The sequence below is a fragment of the Gadus chalcogrammus genome, chromosome 10 (assembly GCF_026213295.1).
Source record: "Gadus chalcogrammus isolate NIFS_2021 chromosome 10, NIFS_Gcha_1.0, whole genome shotgun sequence".
Classification (NCBI taxonomy): domain Eukaryota; kingdom Metazoa; phylum Chordata; class Actinopteri; order Gadiformes; family Gadidae; genus Gadus; species Gadus chalcogrammus.
Window position 1 is genome coordinate 18,330,741 of NC_079421.1, and position 26,500 is coordinate 18,357,240.

The 26,500-nt window shown below is 47.6% G+C and overlaps 3 protein-coding genes across 3 annotated transcripts in view; 2 read left to right on the forward strand and 1 right to left on the reverse strand.

The window, feature by feature from the left end:
• Nucleotides 1-2,029, forward strand: part of LOC130390579 (type-2 angiotensin II receptor-like) — a 2,037-nt gene extending 8 nt beyond the window's left edge. The window contains exons 1-2 of the mRNA XM_056600617.1: nucleotides 1-191; nucleotides 721-2,029. The exon at nucleotides 1-191 is cut by the window's left edge and continues 8 nt beyond it. Of these exons, the coding sequence (XP_056456592.1) occupies nucleotides 781-2,016 (1,236 nt within the window). The 5' untranslated portion in view covers nucleotides 1-191; nucleotides 721-780 and the 3' untranslated portion in view covers nucleotides 2,017-2,029. The remainder of the gene's footprint in view (nucleotides 192-720) is intronic.
• An 842-nt stretch (nucleotides 2,030-2,871) lies between these two features.
• Nucleotides 2,872-8,746, forward strand: LOC130391043 (SH2 domain-containing protein 1A-like). The gene is made up of 3 exons (XM_056601227.1): nucleotides 2,872-4,831; nucleotides 5,337-5,400; nucleotides 7,910-8,746. The coding sequence occupies exons 1-3, from the start codon at nucleotides 4,695-4,697 to the stop codon at nucleotides 8,177-8,179; spliced, it is 471 nt and encodes a 156-aa protein (XP_056457202.1). The 5' UTR covers nucleotides 2,872-4,694; the 3' UTR covers nucleotides 8,180-8,746.
• Nucleotides 8,747-11,443: 2,697 nt separating this feature from the next.
• LOC130390265 (teneurin-1-like) overlaps nucleotides 11,444-26,500 on the reverse strand; it is a 185,852-nt gene continuing 170,795 nt past the window's right edge. Inside the window, exons 13-21 of the mRNA XM_056600127.1 lie at nucleotides 25,430-25,674; nucleotides 23,938-24,231; nucleotides 22,979-23,223; nucleotides 21,726-21,868; nucleotides 18,276-18,487; nucleotides 16,553-16,854; nucleotides 14,784-15,490; nucleotides 12,691-12,833; nucleotides 11,444-12,202 (exon numbers count right to left, since the gene is read on the reverse strand). Coding sequence (XP_056456102.1) covers nucleotides 11,444-12,202; nucleotides 12,691-12,833; nucleotides 14,784-15,490; nucleotides 16,553-16,854; nucleotides 18,276-18,487; nucleotides 21,726-21,868; nucleotides 22,979-23,223; nucleotides 23,938-24,231; nucleotides 25,430-25,674 — 3,050 coding nt within the window. The remainder of the gene's footprint in view (nucleotides 12,203-12,690; nucleotides 12,834-14,783; nucleotides 15,491-16,552; nucleotides 16,855-18,275; nucleotides 18,488-21,725; nucleotides 21,869-22,978; nucleotides 23,224-23,937; nucleotides 24,232-25,429; nucleotides 25,675-26,500) is intronic.

The window sequence follows — 26,500 nt, forward strand, 5'->3', positions numbered from 1 at the left end:
CTTTCTCACACACACCCAGAGCCCCGAGCCTAGAGCCAGAGGACAGGGGGACAGTGAATGGGCCTGTCATACTAATCTTACCTTGAGGACCACTAAACCATAAACACTATCAAGGAATGGACTTTTTCATAGCAGACCTTTAAAAAATAAAGAAAAAGGACATCCCGGACGGGGAGTTGGAGCACCAAAAGGTAATAAAGTTTGATATTTGTATTGTTTGTGGGTAAAAAGTCTAGTGTGTTTCATTTTATTGCTGTTTTTTTTTTATGATAGCTGGTATTGCCAAAAAATAAACTGCGTAACTACTTATATATATCAATTACTTGTTCATTCGATGCTGATATTCAACCCATAATGTTGTGTATTGAAGAATATATGGTTCGTTTTATCATATATTGTGATAATTTTTAAATTTAAAGACCGGATTCTCTAATTAATAATGTTCCTTCATGTATCAGTGACCATGAATCATTCTCCAACGCTGTTCATTTGATGACTTCCCCCCATTATTTGGGCCCAGACATCATCCCCTGTAATCTAATCGCTACAAAAGCTCATTTACATGTATTTGACGTACCCGGGGAAAGCTTTTAATTAGATTTCCTCACAAAGTAGAGACTAAGCCATGACAAAGTTGAACAACGATGTGAGGTCTTTTTTGGCAGAAGTTGAAGACCTCCGATATTGTCCTGTGTTCCCCCCTCCCCCCTCCCCCCGCAGACCAAAGACACACCGATCAAAGACCGACACCGCCCCCCATAAAGTCACCCGCGTCCGCCCATGGAGAGTCTCCTGAACTCCACCGCCGGCCCCCCGTTCCCCGCCGACCTCCTCAACGGCTCCTCCGACTGCCCCGGGTGGCCCCCCGTGCCGCAGAGCACCCTCATCCCGGCGCTCTACGGCGTCATCTGCCTGGTGGGCATCGTGGGGAACGCCCTGGCCGTGTACGTCCTGGCCCAGGACGGCAGGGCGCGCCAGACGGTCGCCAACACCTTCATGCTGAACCTGTGCGTCTCCGACCTGCTCCTGCTGCTCTCCCTGCCGCTGTGGGCCGTCTACTACGCCCTGGGCTTCCACTGGCCCTTCGGACGCCTCGCCTGCAAGCTGTGCGGCGCCGTCCTCCACCTCAACCTCTACGCCTCCATCTTCTTCATCGTGTGCATGAGCGTGGACCGCTACCTGGCCATCGTGCACCCCCTGCGCTCCCAGAGCTGCCGGGACCCCCGGCGGGCCAAGGTCACCTGCGGGGTGGTGTGGGGGCTGGCCTGGCTGTGCACCACGCCCACGCTGGTGCTGCGGGACACGAGCCACTACGAGACCCTGGGGGTGGAGGTCTGCGCCATGTTCTACCCCCACGAGAACTGGTACCAGGGCCTGGCCTGGATGAAGATCGCGCTGGCCTTCCTGCTGCCCCTGGTGGCGCTCTCCTCCTGCTACTGCGTCATCGGCCGGCATCTGCTGGCCGGTGCGGGCAGGGGCGCGAGGCTGGGCGGCCCCCCGGGGCCCCCCGACTCCCAGCAGGGCCACGGTAAATCAGAGCGACCCCCCGGCGCCTCGGTTGAGGCGGAGCGTGGAGCGCACGCGGCCGGGTCCCGGCGGGGCAGGTCCCTGGAGGGCGGGGGCCTGGAGAGGGTGCTGTGGACGGTGGCGGCGGTGGTGCTGGCCTTCTTCCTCTGCTGGTTCCCCTTCCACTGTCTGACGCTGCTGGAGCTGCTGAGGAGCCACGGCGTGCTGCGCGGCTGCCTGCTGGACTGGTGCGTCCACAACCTCACGGCGCTCGCCCTGTGCCTGGGCTTCTCCAACTCGGCCGTCAACCCCGTGCTCTACTGCTTCATCGGGAACCACTTCCGGGGCCGGCTGGGGGCCCTGTGCAAGGGGCTGTGTGCGTGCCTGAGCCCCCGCGGGGAGCTGGGCGACCAGAAGAGGGGCTCCTTCAGCACCCGGCTGAGTTCCTTCTCACGGAAACTCAGTGACCTCAAGGACCTGGCCCTGGTTGAGGCGCCGGGAATACACTGATGGATATTCCGTTTTTGGGGGGTTTTCAAGCTCTTGCCCCCCCCCCCCCGCCCCCCCCCCCCCCCCACCCCCCCTCCCTGCGATCTGCCTCTGCTGCCGCGGCTCCCAGAGACAAGAGAGTTTCCACAGCGTCGTCGAGAGACTGTTGAACTGTATTAAGTGTGATGCTTGAGTTACACTTAGCGGGTAATTAATGATTGACGGAGAGACATTCCATAGGAGCACACAGGGGGGCAAAAGGTCTCGTGTGACATATAAGGGAGAAGGAATGTTCACTCTTAGCCTACTACGCCAGTATTTTTTTATGAATCGGGTGTTTCGGGGACGGGTGAAAATAACGGTGAAAAACACGGCGGGGTTTGTCTGAAATATATCCACGTCTTCAAGGGCAAAAGCTATCACCGCACCGTTTATTATTTTGTTTTTTTATCATCGTTTTAGACACATCAACATGATAAATAAAGGACTCATATTTTCTCAAACAAACGTTGATTTATTTATTGTCAGTGGTTGATTATTATGGCCGTGCGTCATTGTGCCTAATCAATGTTTATCTTGTACCCCCAGACAAACCCGCAGCTGGGCCCAGGCCGGCATGCATTCCACACCTGTGAATGTGAGAGGTCACGGATTATTACCCAGACAGATGGACCAGAGTGGGGGGGAGATGGGGCCGACGTACACACACACACACACACACACACACACACACACACACACACACACACACACACACACACACACACACACACACACACACACACACACACACACACAAACACCAACTGCATTATCATGCATTCCGCACGTATCAATTCCGCTTACAACAATCTCGGGCGTTTTGACGTATTTATGAAGACACGCAGTCTCCGGTTCACTTTCTGTTTGTTGACATTCAGGTCTGATCTGCGAGTCTCCGGCGAATCGATGAGTTATCGCGCTCTGCTATCTGTGTCTTGTATGGATTGGACACATTCTGCATTGACCCTGGCCTGTCTTGTCTGTGGACCGGGAGCCAATAAGGCAAACCGTGGCAACACTGAGCTCTGCTGATACGACCATCATCATGCCAGTTGGTTGGGTGCATTTTCACAGTTTGGATTCAAGTGCTGCAAATTATGAAACACATATTCCTATTTTTAGCAATAATGCACATTCGTTATTTTTATTTTATGTTTTTACATTAAAAACGATTTTGAATAGGAAGTGAGATAATAAAGGACTAATAAATCATGCCACTGGAGGGCGCCATTGTGCTGCCGACATATGGCTGCCAATGGCCGCGTTTGAAGATACAGCCCCAAGGTCCCTGTGCTCATGATCTGTCTGAGCCACGGGAGAAAAGGCTGAGACACAGACAGATGACTCATGTACAATTCTGAATGTATAAAAACCGGTTCCCAAATGAATTTGACAAAAAAAGAATATCGTGTGATTTTACATCAGTACAACCGCAGGGCTGACCTCGCTGTTCTCGACTAGCCTACCACACGTTAGAGTAGTCAGGGGGATTATGTTAACAAGTGCGACTGGTTCCATTTAACTGAACAAATAGGCCTAACGCCATGTCGCTGACTGAGGAGCTCCCAGATCTTAAATAATAATATACTGCACGGCGCACAAATAAAACAAACCAAAGCTATAGGTCGGACTTTGAACGACTCCATCATCGGTCTTTTCAGTGAGTGACCAATCAATCAATTAATCAGTCCCTTAAATAGGCCCACTTATTCATCAGTTGACTCTATTTACATGCCACAATCTATATATCCATTTTAACACAAATTGGACAAATGTGAAGAGTTGCTTTGCTTTACTGTTTAAAATCCCCACTTAACCATCCTTCACGAGGCGCAGGAACAGGTGGGGTTGTCTTAGCCACATGTTTATTATAAGACAGATCAGTGAGTTGTGACAGGGAACATGTTTTTCCACCCTGTGTTGTTGTCGCTGGCAACGTGAGTTGGAGGTAGAGGGCTATTCATAGGACTATATAAAGTTTAACGTACATTTCATGATATAAGTGACAAATTAACTTGAAGCCTCTGGATCTTAAAGGCCATTGAAACACTTTCACGCTTGTGATATTTTTTTCTAATAACCAGCTGTTGAGTCATGCCGAGGTCATTTCCTGCATACCATCAACCACCATTTCCTTATGCAAAAAAATTAGTGAGACAGACAGAAAGAGAATGAGCGGGAGAGACTGTGGGACAGAGAGAGAGAGAGAGAGAGAGAGAGAGAGCAAGAGATGACACCTCGCACACAGTGTCAGTCAGTAAGCGTTCACAGCAGGCCGTGCCAGTTCAGCGGTACAGGTGGTGCAGGTTGGTGAGGGGGTCCAACACTTGGCTTGCCAGCTCTCGCATTTTGTAGAGCGTAGAAGAAGAGTCAGAAAGAGCGTCCACTGACATCGTGTCAACGGCGCCGCCGACAACCTTTTGGGGCTTTACCTCGCCAAGTGGAACCCCGGGACCTCACCTGGACACACCGGCAACCCAGAGAAAGGGCTAGGCCTCCGGGAGAACGTACAGGGTGAAGAGAGCGAGAGACAACAGAAGGAGGAGAGGCCAGAGAGAGAGAGGGAGAGAGGGAGAGAGAGAGAGAGGGGGGGAAGCCTTGGCGGAGCAGTAGCACAAGGTGGAAGGGACTTTAGAGGGAGGGCCCACAGCAGGGTGATGGAGGAGCTGTCTGTTTACCACAAAGCCATCGGCAAGGAGGAAGGCGAGCGACGGCTGGGCCAGGACGGACGGGAAGGCTGTTACCTCATCCGCAACAGCGAGACCATGCCTGGGGTCTACTGTCTGTGCGTGCTGTGAGTACAACACACACACTCAAACACACACACACACACACATGCAAAGGTACACAGGCATAGGTGCATGCACACGACCATGCACACAGATACAAGACCATGTGGCGCACACACACACACACACACACACACACACACACACACACACACACACACACACACACACACACACACACACACACACACACACACACACACACACACACACACGGACGCAATATCTGTCTCCAGTGGTGCAATGGTGGCACAAGTACTCTGCGGCTGCAGTGCCAATTCAGCAGATCTTTCAATTCTATCAGGCTGTTACCGTCGTCCCAACAGTCCCGCACGCCGTCTGATTTGCTGGGAATTTTTATTTGTTTATTTATTTTTGTCACACACGGCTAAACTTTTTTGCATACTTGTTTTGTTTCAGGTGGGGTGGGGGGGCGGGGGCCATTGTGCAGATAAAGCATAAATAAAACCGAATAATGTCAATAACTTTTTTTTTCTTTGTGGTCCGTAGGTGCAAGGGTTTTGTCTACACATACAGACTGCGGCTGGATGTGGACGGCTCATGGACAGCAGATGTAAGACTTTTCTTTTGCTCAATCTCTCTCTCTCTCTCTCTCTCTGCCCTTCTGTGCTTTTTCCGACCGCGGCTCTCATTATGCTATAGACAAAACTTGGTGTGTGACCTTCGGTCTTCAGAAATGTTATGAAGGGTTAACCAACGTATCAGGCATCTAATTTTAGAAAGGTCTAAATCCATGACGCATGAGGCCTATCGCTCTCCTGTTCCTAAATAAACCTGACACTTTCGAGATGGGCGCCAGATAAATGACTCAAAAACTAATTTGACCTGTGATCAAAGGAGTGAGGTGAGAAACAGAGCTAATAGAGACGTCATGTAAAACCTTGAACGTCATTGGAAAAACTATTCAACACACACACACACGCACACAAACACATACAGATATATGCCCACATGTGCACACACACACACATGTTCACAGAGACACACACACACACACACACACACACACGTATATGCACGCATGTGCACACACCACACACACATACTGTATTAATGCACATACATACGCAGACACACAAACACACACACACACTAACACACATGTGTACACACACCCACATACATATGCATGCACACACATATGCAGACACACACACACACACACACACACACACACACACACACACACCCACACACACACACACACACACACACACACACACACACACACACACACACACACACACACACACACACACACACACACACACAAACTTCTGTCCCTTTACTGACAGCATCAATATAATGGAGAAGGAGAGAGAGCTAAGTTACATGAATATTACCAAAAGCTCAATAAAAGCTTCTATTATTCTCGTATCAATCCTTTTAATGAAATATTGTGGGGAAGCAGAGATGGAAGTCCTGTAGGCTGTGATTGGCTGATGGAGAGAAAGACTATCTAAAACACATTGCCATGAGGCGCAGTGATTGAATTTGCATTTCAAATATTTTACGTAACGCCATAAAATAGATTGCTTTTAGATATTCACTATTCAAAATACCTGACGTCTTCAGGAAAGGTTGAAAGAAAATACATTATTCTATTTCCCCCTTCACAGATGATACAAGTCCTTAGTTGACAAAATGGTAATACTTTATTCAGTTGTTTTTTTTACACTTTATTGTTTTGTAATGGATTGATTCGATTTAGAAGTTTCCGATTTATATATTTTTTAACACAGGTCTGTTCCCGTGTTATCTTTGATACGGTTAGGATAAAACTGTGTACAACTGCAAAGATCAATGTTAGAGAAAAAAACAATATTGATGAATCCTGTTGATAGATGTTTCCGTGTCCTCTTACGCAAGGCAGACACCAAGGGGGAACGATGGCTGGAAGGTTACTAAAACCATCTCTGCTGCCGTCGTACACATCAACTCATGTCATTTAACTACATTGGTCCAAAAGTGCAGAATTGCTTAAAAAATATCTGATTTATTTTTCCCCCATTGGGATCAAATTCTCGAAAGATATGCAAAAACATATTTAAACATTCTGAATATATAAATAAACATGTGAAAGAGTTATGCTCAAGTTATGCTTCTCTTATTCAGCATTTCAATTCTAACGCATTGAAACACCAAAACAAACGTAAAAGCGGATCCATTTCCTGGAAGAGCTTTAGGACAGGTCTATCCTCTGACTTTGTAGACGACGAGGCCATCATATTGAATGCTTATTCTCGGATCGACTGATGTGATCGAGAGATCCTGAAATAAATACCCCTATATCTCTGGTTGGCCAGTATCTCTTGTTGGTTCCAGTAAGACAGCTCCATGCAGAATTTTTTTTTTATTACCAAAGACCGATCTGGATGTGGAGGCTCCCTTCAGGCTCAGTAAATCTGCCCTATTTTAAAATCTTCAACAAAAAACTGGGCAGTGCACATGCAAAGCTAGGGTCTCCGCAAAGCAAACTTGGCTTACAGGGGGTGTTGGAATAGTGAACTTGCCTTACAGTCGGAAGCTAGGGTCTTAGAAAAGTGGATTAACTTGAAATGTAACTAATGCTAGTCCTGGTAGTATTTGTGAAAGCAACCCTAAATGTCACGTCAAAAAATGGCAGCAGCATGGAACAATGTAATATCCTCAGAATCCTTTAAGAATCTGATGTTTGTGATGAGTGGAATCTGTTTGAGTTAAGGACTCATTTCAGCAACAGAGAGGGAGGGGGGATTGAGGAGAAAGAGAGAGCAAGATGGAGAGAGACAGAGGGAGGACCTGGGAGACAGAGAGGATGGAGAGATAAGGAGAGAAGACTCGATTGAGAGAGAACAAGGGAGACAGAGAGATGAGGGAGAGGGAAAGAAGGATAGAGAGGGAGGGATGGAGAGACGAAGAGGAGGAAGAGTAGAAGAAAGGAAGGAATATGAAGAGGGAGAGAAAGAGAGAGAGAGAGAGAGAGAGAGAGAGAACCCCCCCCCCCCCCCCCAGGGGTTTGATGTAGCGATGGCCGATCGAGCGTCTGACGACTTGCCCCCCCCGTCTCTCCTTTTCCTCAGACCGCTGATGGTGTGGAAAAACGGCATTTCCGGAATATCGCAAACTTGATACTGGCCTTACAGAAACCTGACCAAGGGATTGCGATACCGCTGTATTTCCCCGTCACCCCCGATCGCTGGTCATTGGCCCAGAAGATCCGGGCTGAGGTCACCGAGAAGCGTGAAACGATGGACGTGCCGTCCGCCTACAGCGAGCCTAATCCCCCACCGGACAAGAGATACAGCAAGATCATGCTGCGCTATAAGATACAATGTGTAAAGAAAAAATAAAAGCCCACGGAGCAACACCAGTGGGTAGGGGATACTCGCTGGGGAGCTTCTGTGTCGGTGGTTGGGGAAGGGGTTTATTGTAAATGTTAAATGTTAATATTGTTAATAGTGTGATGGCTGGATTTTATTTCTTTACTTTGTTTGCGTTTGTCTTACAAATATCAACAATATCCTGGTGTTTCATTTTGGATTAAATAAACAAAACGTGTTTGTTGAACGTCTGTTGTTATTTCCCCTGGGTTTGTGGCAAGATAAATAGCCAATAATTACTAATGGGCCAATATGGCCTATCTGTGGTTTAAACGTGAAATATAGAACTTGGATGAAATTAATATTCATTACCACACACGTTAGTAAGCAAGTGATATTATGCTATTTTTCTCTTCACAATTCAGGAAAGTAGATGGCCTAGGAAAGCGCATCGGAGGATATAATCGATTTAAATAAGGTGGGAGACAAACGCGCAGCAACTCCATACCTTCCATATGATGGCTTACCAAAATTCAATTTGACATATTGAAATGCTGATTTCCCACGGAAGGAAAGACGGACTCTCATAAAATAGAAAATAATGTATCATTCCCCTTCTTGTGATTGACATGTAGACAGAGAGGAGCGACTCGGAAAGAAACACAGCGAGACGAGAAGGAGAGCGAGAGGAGGTGTGGGAGGGGAGGAGGGAGTAGATTGCATCCGTTCAGCGCAGATATTTATTTTTCCCGGGGAAAAGTGCGGCTGTCTCCTAGCAACCGATTCCCTCCGTCTCGTTCAGCGGAGCGCGGCTGCCGCCGACGCCGCCATACACATTAGTTGGAACAACATCTAGCGGAGCATATGGTTTGAAAGGCAAGGTGTTGGATAGCATCTTAAGGAAGCTATCCCGTCTTCACCTGCTCCCAGTTAGAGCTCTCGCTCTGTCGTTCACAGCGCTGAGCGAGGCTACGCAAACATTAATGATGGGCAGATGGCCTGGATGTGTGTGTGTGTGTGTGTGCGTACTGTTTGTGTGTGATTGTGTGTGGGAGGATGAGGGGGGCGGCGGGGGGGGGGGGGAATTAAACACACATTTCATTTCAAACTTTTGTTTCTTTTTCAGTTTCTTTTTTCTTTCTTTTTTTTAAATGGTGGCTAGGCGTAGGGTCGGCAGGCGGACGTGCTCGGTGGTTGTGATTGGCTCCGGGCTAATGACAGCAGGTGGGGAGAGAGTCTCCTGCGCCGGATCACGAAGGTGGAGGAGAAGGCTGAATCCGACTTCCAGGGGTCGTGCCCTGTCTCTTCTCCCACCACCGGGTCGCCTGGCCTCAGCTGTCATATTCTCCTATTCCTCTCAACCCCTCCCTCACTCTCTCTCCCTCTCCTCCCCTTCCCCTCCTCTCCTCCCTCTCCCTCACCCTCTCCCCTCTCTCCCTCTCCTCCCTCTCCCTCATCCTCTCCCCTCTCTCTACCTCTCCTCCCCTCTCTCTCTCTCCCTCTCCTCCCCTCTCTCTCTCTCCCTCTCCTCCCCTCCCTCTCTCCCTCTCCATCCCTCTCCCTCACTCCCTCCCCTCCATCTCCCTTGCTCCCTCCCTCCCTCCCTCCCTCCCTCCCTCCCTCCCTCCCTCCCTCTCTCCTGCATTATGTTCTGACAGGAACACACAGGGGGGGTTGGGGAGGGTTTCAGGCACGCATCGTTCACCTCGCGCCCCTTCAGCCCAGGGGATGACGATGGCACATATTTGGGGTTTGAACAAATGTCCCCTCCAGAGAGAAACAACGAGACCAAAGTCGAAAACAACCATGACGACAACAACCTGAGCAACAACCAAACGCGCCGAGATGGAAAGGAGACACATCTGCTGCCTCTTATACTTCCCTTTCTCACGTAGAACGTTAGAAAGGGAAGTATAAGAGGCAGCAGATGTGAGAGAAGGATGGAGTGATAAGGCAGCGGTGTAGCTGAGTGGTGTCAACCCCCGAGCCGAAAGGGTCTTGGGTTCGATCCACAATCTAGCTTTGGGCATCGCAGAGCTAAAGGCCTGCTCCTAAATGAATGTAGCTCTCTAATCACAGTACAGCGCATTTTAAATGACTACACAAGCAACGACAGATGAGCATCATTCAAGCAAGCACCCACCACCCACCAAAAAAAAAGAAATCTGTTGTTTCACACATATTTACTTTAATTAGCACTGTAACCCAATAAAATCAGATTTTTTTCAGCGAGAATATTTACTATAGCCATGTATAATTTCTTTGCAAAAAAATGTAATCATTTTTCTATTGATTAACAATACTGACACCTATGAACAACATCACTTCCAGTAGAGCTTTTTTTTTTCTCTCTATGTACATTCTTGTTCTTAGTATATGCAACGCACTCGTACAAACTACTGTTGGAGCACACACCAAAAAGACGGGAAAACACGCAGGTTTTCGCTTCTCTAAAGGGGTGTCGAGACTCGACAAGGCCTCTCTTGCACAATATGTAAACGATAGTATATCCGAGGTAAACCATTTAATTTAACTCAAATTGCAAACAGAGAGCTCCTGATCTATCTGAGTTCAGGCCGGGATAAGGATTGTTTTGTTGTGGTGGTGGTGGTGTTTTCTCGTTCCTCATGGTGTCGGGGTTCACCCTGCTGTCTTTACTTCCACAGTCCGCTGAAGTTCGACAGATGAGCGGTACCCCTCTAATGAACCGCGTCGGAAGGGAGCAAGGGGAAAGGGTGTGTGAGTCTGTCGTTCTGTCAGTAGGAGTCCGTCTGTCAGTCGGCCCGGCGCGTCTCTCAGGCAGTCCCAGGCGAGTCTGGATACAAAAAGCGAAGCCACGGCCAAATCACACTGCTTGTGCCACTGTTTAGAAATTGGCAAAACTGGACGATAATAATAAAATACCATCATTTTGTCACAATTAAAGGCATTTGGAAATGATTTTTTTCTCCCCCCCCCCCCCCCATCCGCAACCCCCATCACCCGCAACCCCACCTCCTTGTGTTTTTTTTCTTCTTCTTCTTCTTCTACTACTTCTAACTCTGTTGTCTTCGTGTTCCGGTTCTTCTTTGATACAGTATAGAAACAGTAGGACAAACTTGGGGTGAAAGTACAAACAGGCAGTCTTTGGTGGGGGGGGGGGGGGGGGGGGCTAGGGTATGGGGCTAGGGTATGGGGCTAGGGTATGGGCTCGGGCAGAGGGCTGTAGTGGGGGGGGGGGAGAGGGGGGGAGAGGGGGCGGAGGGCGTGGCCGAGCGGGAGGAGCGAGGAGGAGCTACCCGGGGGTTGTCTCTGTTACCTGCCCCCCACCTCGCTGAGTGTCATGAAGTGGATGTTGGAGGGGCAGTCGGACAGCTCCGGCTGCTGCTCCACGGGCAGCGAGTAGTAGCCATCGTAGCTCGCCACGCGGCCCTCCGACAGCAGCTGCTGCTTCTCCGTCTCGCTCCACGCCCGGCTCCCCGCGTCCCCCTCCTCCGCCCGCCGGCGCTCCGCCCGCCAGGCGCCGTCCACCGCCCGGCGCCACGCCTCCTCCCGCACGCGGGCCCGCTCCTCCTCCTCGCTGCCGCCGTAGCGCACGCACAGGCACAGGGCGCCCTGCTGCAGCACGATGTCGGCGAAGCGCCGCGTGCGCCCGCCCACCGTGGCGCTCACCTGGGACACGCTGACGTTGACGCCGCTGTCCAGCACGCGGCCGCCCAGGCCCAGGCCCGGCGCCAGGTCCTCCTCGACGGGCCGCGACTGCAGGAAGTGGTGGGTGTCGCAGCCGTGCACGCTGAAGCTCAGGCCGCCCAGGTGCACGGCGCCGTTCAGGATGGCCGCCACGCGCCGGCTGTCCTCGCTGGCCACGCCGATCACCTCGGCGGTGACGCGCCCCCCCGCCGCTGCGGCGAAGCGAATGCTGGGGCCCAGCAGGGAGGGGCGCGTGGCGAAGGGGGGCGGGTGCAGGGGCCGGTGGCAGGTGGAGCCCACGGGGTGCGACACCAGGGGCAGGCGCTCCAGGGAGATGAAGCTCCGCAGCTGGCGCTGGAGCTCGCACTGGATCCCCAGGGCCACCTGGTCACAGGACACACGCTGTACTTCTGGATACAGGCTTTATTCACAGAAAGAACCCTGTTCATATGTTCTGGGTATATATTATTAAAGTGCTCAGTAAACTTAGAACTTAGTAAATAAGTAATTATTAACAGTATTCTGCCACTACTACTGCTATACTATTATTATTATTATTATTATTATTATTATTATTATTATTATTATTATTATTATATTACTATTAATTATATTACTAATTATATTATCATCAGGCATTGAGTAGTAGAAGTGGTAAAATAAGAAAAAATTATAGAATAATATTTTATATATTTATTTTATTATATATGGTTATATAATTATTAATTTCTCTACTATTTATAATATATATATAAAAATATATATATATTACATATATATATATTTCTTTTTTTTCTATTATAAATAGTTTTATATATTTGTGTTGGTTATTATATGCAGTACTGATGGAGCATCCTGTTGATCAACGCTACCTTGCTGGAGTCCCAGTCCTGCGTCTTGGTCTGGGTCTTCATGAGCTCGTAGGCCTGCTCCATGCTGCCCACCTCCGGCTTGGGGAAGCCTGGGACCACGTTGTGCAGCTGGAAGCCAAACAGCTGCAGCCAGCTTCCAATATCTGGACACACACACAAACACACGCACACACATACACAAACACACAGATGCACACACACACACACACACACACACACACACACACACACACACACACACACACACACACACACACACACACACACACACACACACACACACACACACACACACACACAAAGAGAACAGGTAAGGCACATATTTGACAATACATAAACATATTAAATTAATGGCCAGTATTAACAAAGTGTCAACCTTTTTGATGCACTTAACAACTAATAAAGCAAACCATCTACCAAACACACACACACACACACACACACACAAAGACACACACGTGTCTGTGTGTGTGTTCCTGGTAGATGGAGACGCGCACTTCATCTACCACACACACACACACACACACACACACACACACACACACACACACACACACACACACACACACACACACACACACACACACACACACACACACACACACACAGTGTGTGGGTATCATTTGTGGCGGGGATAATAGAAGGCATTGTTGGGGGTGATGTCAATGTTCTCTCCAGTTGGAATACCGGGCCGGTTTGGAGCAGGTTGTGCCAGAACCCAGGACATCTGAACCGTGGATGCCCCATAAATTAACCGGATGATCAGTAAATGGAACATTCACATGCGCATGCACACCCCCCTGCCCCCCACACAAACCCCCCCCCCCCCCCCCCCCCCCACACACACACACACACACATGAGAACACCTCCTACTCATGTTATTGTCTACTTGGTTTCCACGTTGTTTGCCAGGGAAGCAGTGGGTACCGGAACAGAGTACCAAGGGTGGGGGAGTGAGGGGGTGAAGGAGGGCGGGGACATCTGTCTGTGTTAAGAACACAAAAAGCTGAGAAAAAATAGATAATAAACCCACACCAAAAAAACGAACACAGCAAAACAGGACGATCAGAGAGACAGACTCGGGCTTTGTTATAGACTCCTTCTCTTCATCTCGTCTCCCCACTGTTGTTAAGCTCTATTCTCGCCTTTCTGAAAAAATAAACTAGCAAATCATAATAATTATCATCATTCTCATTATTGATATAAGAATGAATCTCTTCTTATTTATTCCAACTGTAGAAAAGGCGGCCCAAAGTGCTGAACATCACAGCAGCAAAATTATGTATTTTTTTTCTTTTTCTCTCCTTTTTTCAGCGGCGGATGTGAGAACGCACATCGGTGTGATTGAGTGGGTCTTGCAGCTGTGGTGGGTGAAGGGGGGCGGACGGGGGCTGTTGACTCTCTGTGAGAATCGGGACACTGGAGGATTTGCGGGTGTCAGGTATGATGGTGATGGGGAGGTGTTTGGGTAAAGACGTTCCAAATGTACGAGATCGGCTTCCGGTCGTGTAGTGTGTAGAGTATGAAGGTATTAGTGGAGCAAAAAAATCAATCAAAGCACATGTGGCAGTGGAATTTGTAGTCGTGGAAGATAAAAATAGAAAGTCACACACGTGTGTATCGGTGGAATTGAAGCCGCGGAGGAAAATGCTGTCAGAGTTGCGCAATTTTAGCAACTCAAACGCTCACATGTTACATATTTGCATATATTATGTGTGCGTTTCTGTGTGTGTCTGTGTTGTGTGCGTACATTCTTTAGTGTATCTGTGTACATACGTGTGTGGTTGTGTACATGCGTGTGTATGTCTGTGTGCATGCGTGTCTTTATGTGTAAATGTGTGTATATCCGTGTCCATGCTTGCATCAATGTGCGTGCTTGCGTGGGCCTGTGTGTGTGTGTGTGTGTGCGTGCGTGCGTGCGTGCGTGCGTGCGTGCGTGCGTGCGTGCGTGCGTGCGTGCGTGCGTGCGTGCGTGCGTGCGTGCTCGCGTGCGTGCGTGCGTGCGCGCGTGCGTGTGTGCGTGTGTGTGTGTGTGTGTGTGTGTGTGTGTGTGTGTGCGTATGTCGTGCGTGCGTGCGTGCATCCAGCTCACCAGAGGTAAACTGCGTCACCTCCTCCACCTTCCCCACGGGACAGTTGTTCCTGAAGGTGTACAGGTTGAACGGCCGCGGCTCCTCGCTCAGCTCCGCCCACAGCTCGTGATTGGGCGAGGTCCACCGGCCGGCCAGCGTATCGTAGTCCCGCCTCCCCAGGTGCACCAAGCGGGTGAAGGGATCGTAGAGGCCCCCGTGGAAGCCAATCACCAGCTGGAACTCGGGGTTGGTGTCCTGGTACACCTCCCCGTAGGGCGTGTACAGCACCTCCTTCACCAGGCGCCCCTTGCTGGAGAAGACGGCGCGGGGCGTGCCCGTGCCGTCGCAGGCCACGTAGTACTCCTCGCCGCCGGTGCGCTCCATGGCGATGAGGTGGCCCTGCAGGTCGTAGTAGAGCGAGGTGATCTGGCTGCTGCTGTGGTTGAACAGGTGGGTGACGCGGGTGGGTCGCGCCAGGTCGGCGTAGAAGAACTGCAGCTGGTGGCCCTGGCTGGTGCGCGTGGCCACGCGGCGGCCCAGACCGTCGTAGCGGTAGCGCACCGAGCGCTCGGACACGCGGTTCAGCACGCGCGTCAGCAGCCCGTTGGAGTTGTAGTGGAAGAGGTCGTTGCCGCGCTGCCGCAGGAAGCCGTCCTCGTCCACCGTGTACTGCAGCTCGCCCAGCCGCGTGATGCGGTCCCGCTGGTCGTAGCGCAGAGGGGTCAGCCTGGGGGGGGGGGGGGGGGGGGGCAGTAGCGGTATTTAGCGGTGATGACGGGCGTGCTGTATGTTATCCCGCTCGTTACATGGCTGCTTACTCAATCGTTTGACATCAACTATAAAATATAAAAAAGATTATTTTGATTTAAAAATTAATCCATTGCTTCCGCTATTAGAATAGGGGCTGTTGGATTTGACAATTTGGAAAATCATCCGTTGCAACGGTCTGTTATTGATAGCATTGATAGCGGCCCGCTGTTCAGAAATAACAGACCGCTGAGTGCTGGGATGGACTAATTAGAATCGAGTTCTCACCGAAGCCCTGTGATCATCGAAAGAAAACTAAACAGGGGGCTATAATAATATATTGGTAGGCTCCATTTATAGTATAATAATATCTTGAAATTATTATTTTGAATGTGGCTGCTTAGAACCTCATGGTGAGGTTTGAAGCCATCCATCTTGTTTCACTGCAGCCCACAAACGACACAAGAACAGGATACGCTAGCAAGCTGAGCTACACAAAACCACATCTTACAGGATGAGATGAGAAACAAGAGCAACAACAAACAACTCTTTGGGGCTCGGGCAGTTGCCCACGAGCAACAAACACACAAACCACTAGGGCTGAACGATTAATCAAATTCAAACCGACATCAAGATGTAATAGAACGCGATTTGCAAATCACAAAGGCTTCGATAAAAAAATAAACATAAATTTGTTTAGGGGGGATTTTTCATAGTTGTTATGGACTTTGTTACTGACTGGAGATCAGTAAGATTCATATTTCTTTTTCTTTTACAATTCAATGGTTCAATAAAGGTGTTACAATATCAATTCATGCATCAATTCATCTCGACACATAAGCCTGGCCTAAAGGGAAGCAGCAGTTTATATGTTGACTGCTTCCAATGTTGTGTTGGTCATACAGGACAAAAGGAACTTTAAAAAGGAAAATCGCACACTAAATCGCAATCGTAATATTGATCGAAATAATCTCAATGATATCACTTCCCCAAATCGTTCAGCCCTCCAAAGCACCGTAAGCGTGACGGGAGCATAGCGTACCTGGCGCTGGTGCCATGGCTCAGCAGGTTGATGTTCCCGTTGAGGTCGTAGCTGTAGCGCCACTGCGGCCGCTCGTTGACCGAGGCGCTCTGCAGCTGGCTGTCGGCGTCGTACTCGTAGGCGTAGCGCGTCACGTTGCTGTCCACGCCCACGCGGATGTCGCAGGTGGTGGTGCGCCCGGCCGCGTCGTACTGGAGGGTCATCCAGTAGGCGATGGACTTGAGGATCTCGTACTGCACCTCCACCACCTGGCCGTACGAGTTGAACACCTTGGTGTGCTTCATGAGGTGCGTGGTGATCACCTGCAGCCAATCACACGGCGAGATAGGGGTTAGGGGGCGGAGCAAGGGGGTACCCTGGGGCATAGGGTTGGAGGGGATAGAGGCGTTGGAAAAAGTACAACGTGTGGAATTGGATTTGTAGGAGGAAATCGGATATGTCAGTGTCGGAAAATGTTTGGTTAAGGTGATATTTAATTTTTTCACTTATTTGAAATTAGGGTTAGGGTTAGATTTAAAATAATGCTAAATATGAAATGGTTGGTTGTTGACATGTTGGGAATGATGGATATTTTAAATCGAATATCAGTAACCAAAAAACTCCTTTTTCATATTCCTATTTGGCGACAGTCAAACACGAAAGAAATAAGTGTGTTCGAGGTTGTGCTTTATTGTGTAGCCTTATCATCGTCGTACACGATAGCCAGCAGAAATAGGTTAGCCTCACCATCCTCCAAGCAGGGTTTTTCAACCTGTAGTATCACTGGTGGAACGAGAGGGTAGGGTGCAGGGTACGGGTACAATTTTACTCCTCAATTAATAATATAATGTATATTTTATGTACATACATTATGTGTATGCATTATATATAAATGTATGCATACATATTTTTTATTTATAAAAAAAAAAAAAAAATTATAAAAAATAACAACACCTCTGCAAAGAGGTGTTGTTATTTCACAACAAAACCCAGATTTGCAGAAGAACAGCGGCAACACATGGTAATGCAAAGTGGTTTCTTAAGCTGCGTCTGGTTTCTCTGTCTTCCATGCTAGCTTTCATGCACACTCTCTCTGAGGTTGATTTCCTGATGTGCTGCATGTCCTTTGCCCGGCCCATACAGCGTCGCTCGTCTGGACTGAAATATGCACCTTACGCAGGCATTGATCCCTGTTTTGAGGAGCGTTTTTGATTTCAGCCTCTGCTGTGCCTCATGTGATTTCCCTCCACTCAACGGTATACATTACACCAGGGCTCCATCTCTCCGTCGCCAACCAATCATCAAATCCTAAACACAGCATCTACCGAAGAGCCATTTCCCTCTGATACTTCAAAAATCAAACGGAAGGAAAAATACATCAAACAAAATAATGGTGTGAAAAAAATGCTATGAGAGTGTTTACCAGCCTCATGCACACGACCCAACTTGGGCTCACCTCCTGAAATGCATTGTGGGAGCATGGGATATTGCTGGCTTATAAGCTCCAGATCTTTTTCAGTATATTTTATATCCACACATTTTCTAAAGGGTAAAAGGTCCCTCATGCACATCTTCTCTCTCCCTTAATGATTCAAAGCGAGGGATACACCAAGCGCAACTTCTTTACCCAGTGTTTTTAAGGCCAAGGGCCGGCCAGAAGAGCACCTTGGGTCACTCCCTCCTCGATGCTACTCCCGCCTTTTCTTCCCTTTGTTGACCCCAGAGGCGCCTTCCCCCTTCGTACCTGGTTGAGGTCGTAGAAGATGACGCTGAACTTCCCGAACTGCTCCACTCTGCCAGAGACGTCCACGTAGCGGTACAGGTCTATTGGCAGCGGGTTCTCGTTGATCACCGCCTGCATGCTGGTGACCCGGAAGTTGTTATAGCTGTAGTCGAAGCGGGCGTTCACCAGACCCTCCTCGCTGAAGCGGAAGATCTGGCGGGTCGTCAGCGGACCTGTGGGTCGACCGGGGAGGTCAAGGAGGAAGGAGACACGTCACCGGGTGTATGGACGTTAAGGGGCCCCTGGAGGCCCCGGAGGAAGGAGACGGGTGACTGGGTGAGCCCCCCACCTGTCCCCCAGAATCGCATTTCTCTGTAAGCCGCTTTAGATAATAATAAAAGCGTCTGTTGGTAAAATGGTAAATATTGGTGAATTTAATGGTCGATTTGGATTCTATAAACCCACAAATATAAAAAAATACACACACACACACACACACACACACACACACACACACACACACACACACACACACATACAGAAAATGGTCAAACTCAAGTGGCCTGTAAAGTACAACTTCTGTCCAACTCGAGCGCTAATTCAACGTCGTTGACGAGCGCGCGCACACGCTAGGGCTCGCGCGCCCACGTGCTATCCCCCCCCCCCCACACCGTTATCGTTGCGCCATTTCCCAGCGTTGACCTTTTAATACGAAGAAGGGGATAAGGACATCTTAAGACAATAGCCGTGATGGAGGCAATGTGCTCCTTAACGTCTGCACATCAACTTTAACAACACCATTCATCACCCCTGATGCTAGCTACTTCCGCGCGTCGCTCTCCGTCTGGAGATAGGCCTCTGCTAATGAAAGACCATTAAGGTGCTATTTGGGATGACTCGCAACGCAGTTAAAATGACGGACTGTCTCTGTGCCGGGGCCTGTGAAGAGCTGCATCAGCATTACATACGCTCTTAATACAATTCCTTTTATTATTATTTTTAACTGTTGATTTTAAACTTGCGCTAATAGCGGAAATGAGACGATCACAGAGGGTAAGGTATAGGCTATTAGACTTTGGCAGCTAGGGAAGTTATAGACTGTCTCCATCTCTATTTCCTCGGCACCCCTTCCCCCTTTCTGTTTATGTCTCTCTCTTTGTCTTGTTCTCTCTCTCTCTCTCCCTCTCTCACCCCCCTCCCTCTCACTCGTTGCCCTAACTTCTTTCTATGTCTGTGTGTGTGTGTGCCCCTCTCTCAACAAAGGGACAATTACCACTATCTGAGCTCGCTGCAGTGCCGTTTGTTCTTCTGAAATGAGATCAGTTAAAGGAAGGTGAGTCCTTTCAGACTCATGGCAGAGTGATAACAAACACAAATAAACACACACATGCATGCACACACACACACACACCCACACATACACGCATGAATGCTCATACACACACACACACACACACATATACACGCTCTAATGCTCATACACACACACACACACACACACACACACACACACACATATACACCCTCTAATGCTCATACACACACACACACACACACACACACACACACCCACACATACACGCACGAATGCGTATACCCACACACACACACACACACATATACACGCTCTAATGCTCATACACACACACACACACACACACACACACACACACACACACACACACACACACACACACACACACACACACATATACACGCTCTAATGCTCATACACACAAACGCACACATGGATTCAAGCATGCACACACACTAATACGCACAAATGTGCACACACGCACACACACACACACAAACACACAATCACAGATATTGACAGAGGGACTCATGCACTAACTCACTACTGATACACACACGCTGACACACTGAAAGACAGACACACACAACACACACACACACACACACACACGCACGCACGCCCCCACACACACACATACACACACAAGCACACACACACACACACACACACACACACACACACACACACACACACACACACACACACACACACACACACACACACACACACACACACACACACACACACAAACACACACATACACACAATCATCCAATTCAGATTTTTTGTCTGGGCCTGGCAGATTAGCAACACCTGACCTTGAGCCACCAATCAAGATAGTCTGGTGATGGTGTGACCACATAGTGAAGATCATAGTGCTCCACAAAGACTTGAATTACAGTATCTGCCAAGGCTGCAAAGTCAATCACTTACAGAACAAGATATGTGAGTTGTTCTAATTGTGTTTCTAATTAATTTTCCATTTGTGGCACTGAAACAATATTTTCGTGTAATTGGTTTTTGATTGACCGCCCGGGGGAAAAAAATATTATTATGAATCGATCGTCTACACACACACATAGGCGTATGCAAACATGTGCATTTGCAATAATTAAAAGTCACACGTGAAAAACTAAATGAAAGAAAAGACATAGACGGACATAGTCAGACAAAGACAAAGCAACCTAACACCAGCTAACCACAACATACAAAAAAGCGCATCAAGCATGAAGCTTTCACACACACACACACACACACACTCACACACACACTCACACACACACACACACACACACACACACACACACACACACACACACACACACACACACACACACACACACACACACACACACATTCAGCAGGTGCGATGGAGTTTTGTTCACGCAAACAACAATTGTGATCATGTTAAGTCACACATACAGTGTGATTTAGAGGTCTCAGTTTAAGAGTCGGAGGAAGGTACAAGCAGCACCAGGGCTCAATGGTGCATTGTGGTAGACCACAACGCCTTCCGGCCTTCGGAAGGCAGTTTTCGGTGTCTCAAATAAACCAACGGTTATCTACAACAATGAAAAAATCTGTTTCGCTCAGACACAAGTGTTCTGAAGAGGACCAGATGGCAAAATGATTTTTCATGTCAGGTTTTGCTAGTTCCAGCTAATGGTAGGCTCCATTTACTGAAACTTGAAATAACTAATGTGTCACTGTGTATTTGTGTGTGTGTGTGTGTATGTGCGGATGTATGTGTGTATGTAAGTGAGAGTCTGTGTCTGTGATTGAGAGTACTGGACAGTGTGTGTGATGTATGTCCTTGTGTGTGTGTGTGTGTGTGTGTGTGTGTGTGTGTGTGTGTGTGTGTGTGTGTGTGTGTGTGTGTGTGTAAGGTAAGGTACGTTTATTTATACAGCCGATTTCATACACAAGTGCAAATCAATGTGCTTAACAAAAGATAATAACAATAATAAAACATAAAAAAAAATACAATCAAGTATTTTGTGTGTGTGTGTGTGTGTGTGTGTGTGTGTGTGTGTGTGTGTGTGTGTGTGTGTGTGTGTGTGTGTGTGTGTGTGTGTGTGTGTGTGTATGTGTGTGTGTGTGTGTGTGTGTGTGTCTAAGATTGAGAATGTGTTCATGCATGCGTGTGCGGCTACCTGTCTGTCTGTAGCGGATAGAGCTGATAAAGCCGTTATGGGTGAGGTGGATGGTCTTGACGGTGCCCAGAGCCTCGTCATAGGTGAATGTCACCAGGGTGGAGTCGTACACCACCTCCGACAGCCGGGCAGACGGCGTGTACCTAGAGAGCGAGAGAGAGAGAGAGAGGGAGAGAGGGAGCGAGAGAGAGAGAGTCAAAAGACTAGTTCCAATGCCCAGCTCGGCTAATCAATAGCTAGGCTAATAAAAAAAACTATTGTTTTTGTAAAACAGGCCTGTTTTCCTTTCCCCAGACCTTTTCAATACTAGAAAAAGTATTGAAAAGGTGCATCAGATGAATCTCTCAGAAACTGCAAGGCCTTTAAGCAACATTGAAGCGAATGATCGTAATGACTGTATTTACGTTTAGTCAATTAGCAGGCGTACTTATCTAAAGTGCCTTACAAGGGAGGAGGAAAATCCTCAAATCATAAAATCAATACTTGAGTAACTACAAAAACTCTTAAGTGCTGCCAAAAAACAACTGGCTGGAGTTCATCAAATGGAATCATTACAATGCTCTTGTGCAGTGCATTGACTGGAAAAAAATTATAAAGATCTGTATATTGTGCAGAATCAGTTCATTGATCTGAATAAGTACATTGGGTAGGACCTATGCATTGAACAGGATGAATACTTTGACCACAATCAGCATTTTGATCATGATCAATAGATTGATCCGGACTAGTCCATTGTTCCAAATCAGTATATTGATCAATCGGCTCATGGATCAGGATATATGCATTGATGAAGATAAGAAGCCGATATGTAGAACAAACGTCACATTCAGAATCAGTATATTGATCGCATTCGGCACATTGATCAGGATCAGTATGTTGATCCAGATCAGTATATTGATCATAGTCGGCACATTGATCAGGATCAGAATGTCGATCCAGTTCAGTATATTGGTCCCAGTGGGTACATTGATCAGGATCCGTTAATAGATCCGAATCAGTATATTGATCACAGTCGGCACATTGATCAGGATCAGTATGTCGATCCTGTTCAGTATATTGATCAGGATCCGTTATTAGATCCGAATCAGTATATTGATCACAGTCGGCACATTGATCAGGATCAGTATGTCGATCCAGTTCAGTATATTGATCAGGATCCGTTAATAGATCCAAATCAGTATAATGATCGCAGTCGGTACATTGATCAGGATCAGTTGGGTAGTATCTAGCGCACACTGCGGGTGAAGACCCACCTGTAGACCACACTGCGCCCCGTGCCCAGGTACTGGGTCTTCAGCAGTCGCCCGTTCAGGCTGTAGTCCTGCAGGAAGTGGGCCTGGCTGTCGGGCGGCGTGTACATGTTGCGGTAGTAGCCCACCGACAGGAAGGACTGCAGGGTGTGGCGCACCATGCTCGGCATCGTCACGGCGACCAGGCGGTCGGTGTGGTCGTACTCAAACACGTAGCGTCGCTGGCTATGCAGCAGCAGCATGGTCGACTGCGGACACAAAAGACAAATAAATATATATACATATATTACTTTATTTGCCCATTTTATTCCCTTTTGTTTACAGAAGAGTGTTGGGTTATTTTAGTTGATCAAACAAAATGGTTTGAGAAAGTAAAATGGTCAAAGTGTCCCAAATCTTTTAAAAGACAGTTATTTATAATAGATGAGGTATAGTATTAGAGTATAAATTATACATATGGTCTTATCACATTTTTGATGGCTTTCTGCTGTACCCCGCTCTGAGTTTGGTTTGATCCCAAAGTCTAAAAATATATTTAGATGAATAATTAATTTGAAGAGGAGTTCATTTTAAGAGGGTATTATAGCTTTGGTTTAGTTCCGATTCATCACACATTTAATTTAATTTTTTACTTCTTCGTCTTACGTTTTAACAATATTACCTAGAATGGTTCATGCATTTTTTTTTTCAATTTGCACTCTCTTTAAATGCGCTTGTTTATTTGATATTATATGTGGAAACTATTAATAAGACTATTATTAAAATTAAAATATTCATTGCGAGGCTCACCATTGTTTTGACAAAATAGGTTAATTGTCCAGAATGACCCTGTATGTATTTTAGTAAATAATTCAATTCAAAATGAATCGATACGCAAATTGTGTTAACCACTTTCTAAATTGGCTTTTAATGTTGGCAACCACCACACCCCCGACCCCTGTGGCGTCCAGCAGGAGCCTCACCCGGTCCACGTAGGTGTAGCTCCAGATCTTCCCGTTGACCCAGGCCCTGGAGACCACCCGGCCGCCCTCGTACTCCAGCCTCTCGGACCAGTCCCCGCGGTGGATGGCCGTCAGCAGCCCGCCGCTGGAGTAGCTGACGTTGACCTCCGTGTACTTGCTGCTGGGCGACCAGACCACGGGCCGGCCCTGCAGGTCGTACTGGATGTGCAGGGTGAACTTGCGGTGGTCGTCGTAGATCTTGCCCACGCGGGTGCTCTGGTCAAAGTCTATGGAGAGCAGGTTCCTGTTGTGTGCCTGTGAGAGGGGGGGGGGGGGGGGTCGCCGGTTAGCTGGAGCGCCAGCGTATGCACAAAACTATTTTCATATATACATAGATATTATATAAGAATTAATAAATCAAATGTATATAGCACCGGATCAAACCTACACTGTGTTTATAATAGTAAAAATATATATTGCACTGGTCACTGGGTTTATAATGGAATATAAAATATACAAATATATCCAAAAATATAGATAATACTATAAGTATATATAACTATAAAGTAGCTTAAGGTATGTATTGGGCAATACAAATGAATAAATACATAAAAAAAAGTTGTGTTCTTTTTTGTATACGGTTGTCATTATTATTACTAATACTTGCAACTTCGAAGCTTAAAAGTTGAACAATAGCTGTTGAACCAGTGCTGGGCCACAGGCGGTGGCGGCGGAGGCTTCATTAAATCTGTGCTCAGCTCAAAGCAGGTCACTGAATTAAGAATAGATCTCTTTGTATGACAACAAGGAGCAAGGGGTCCCGGGGACAGCTCATTAATTAGCATGCTGCTGATGAGTCTGGAAATATCCTCATCTGGGTGCAGTTTATGTGTCATTTCAGATCGGAATGACAAAGTGTGGCCGTTGACGTATGAGGGGGGTGTGCATCCGTGATCCGCCCGTTGGCTGTGACTCATTGTAAAATATGTATTTTTTGCAAAACTCACACCCCTGTAGCCACGATATGTAAATATGGCGTGGTTCGGGGGTCTGGGGGGGGGATTAAAGGGCAGCTTCATGGAGGTAATGCGTTCCACGTGGGTCAGCCTCAATTCTGTGCATTGAAGCGGCGACAATATGATGGTTCTTTAGGGTTTTTTTCCAGCAAAGGACTTATTTCACACTTTGTACGAGTGGCAGATTTTTTTCCACGGGAGTTGCACAACTTTTCCAGCCTCAGAAAACAAATGGCTTTACGTCGTATCAGCTGCGATACTACTACTAGGTGAACCCTGTAAAAAAACTGAAAGATGTAGACGAATTTGTGATTCACCTAAATAATCTCATGACTATTTATGAATCAAGCAAGAATTTGTATGGAAATTTGATTTCCCCTAATAAATCAATAAGATGGATACCATAAAATTATCCAAGTGATTTTTTATGTTTCATTTCTCGTGGACCATGCCAAGGCTCAACATTATATAGTCCAACATTGATGGCCTTGGGTTACCCTGAGCCTGCGTTCGTAGGTGCTGAAGTTGGTTTTGGCCTGCTCCTTCCTCTGCCTCCACTCTATCAGGCTGGGGGCGTGGTCTCCCGGCAGGCTGATGTTACAGCGGCTGGCTGTGGGGCTGACTCCGCCCCCGACCGCCCCCGGGAGGAGGGGCTCCGTGTTGAGTGACAGCTCCATTCCACTCGCCAGGGAAACCAAGAAGGAGCCGTCGGCACTCACGCGGTACGAGCTCTGTGCATGATCTGTGGTTTGGAAACGTGGAGAGGCGCACATGTGTCACACACACACACACACACACACACACACACACACACACACACACACACACACACACACACACACACACACACACACACACACACACACACACACACACACACACACACACACACACACAGCCACCCACATATACGTACAAAAATGAAAACAGGAAACTATGCACTACACAACATAAAAAACGATGTGGCAGCTGTGGTCTCAACAACTATCAACAAAGTGACACCTCTGCTGACGTGTTGCTCAAACAAGAAACAGGCTAGCATTAACACTGTAATAAACTCCTGTTCACTGTGTTAAAAAGACATTTGTTAGTATTTAAGATTAAATAAAACACAACATACACAAATAGAACACAAACCAAACAAAACAAGTTAAAGATAAATGGGCAATATCGTTTTCCACTATTCCGAGTCATTTCTGGTTGCTAAATGATAGAGGCCACCATTAACCAAATAACAGGTCCTATCGAGCTGTTTAATCTTTCAAAACATTGTTGTTTGAAGAATGTATCTTGTTTCCAGTGTGTACTTTGAGTGCACAGTCTGTACTGTGTGCGTATAGTGTTTAATGTTGTGTGCTTTTTTTGATGCTGGAACACATACACCCATGTCTTCCTTCTTCTTTCCCACAGCGAGAGACAAGAGAAACAGAGAGATGGTGAGAAAGAGAGAGAGCAAAATAAATACCACCCCTTTCTTTTTTGCACTTCCTGAATGCACTTGTTTTTGATATTCTCACACATTCGCTAAAGCCGTTACTTTTGTTCCTCCTCTGCAGCGGGGCTCACAT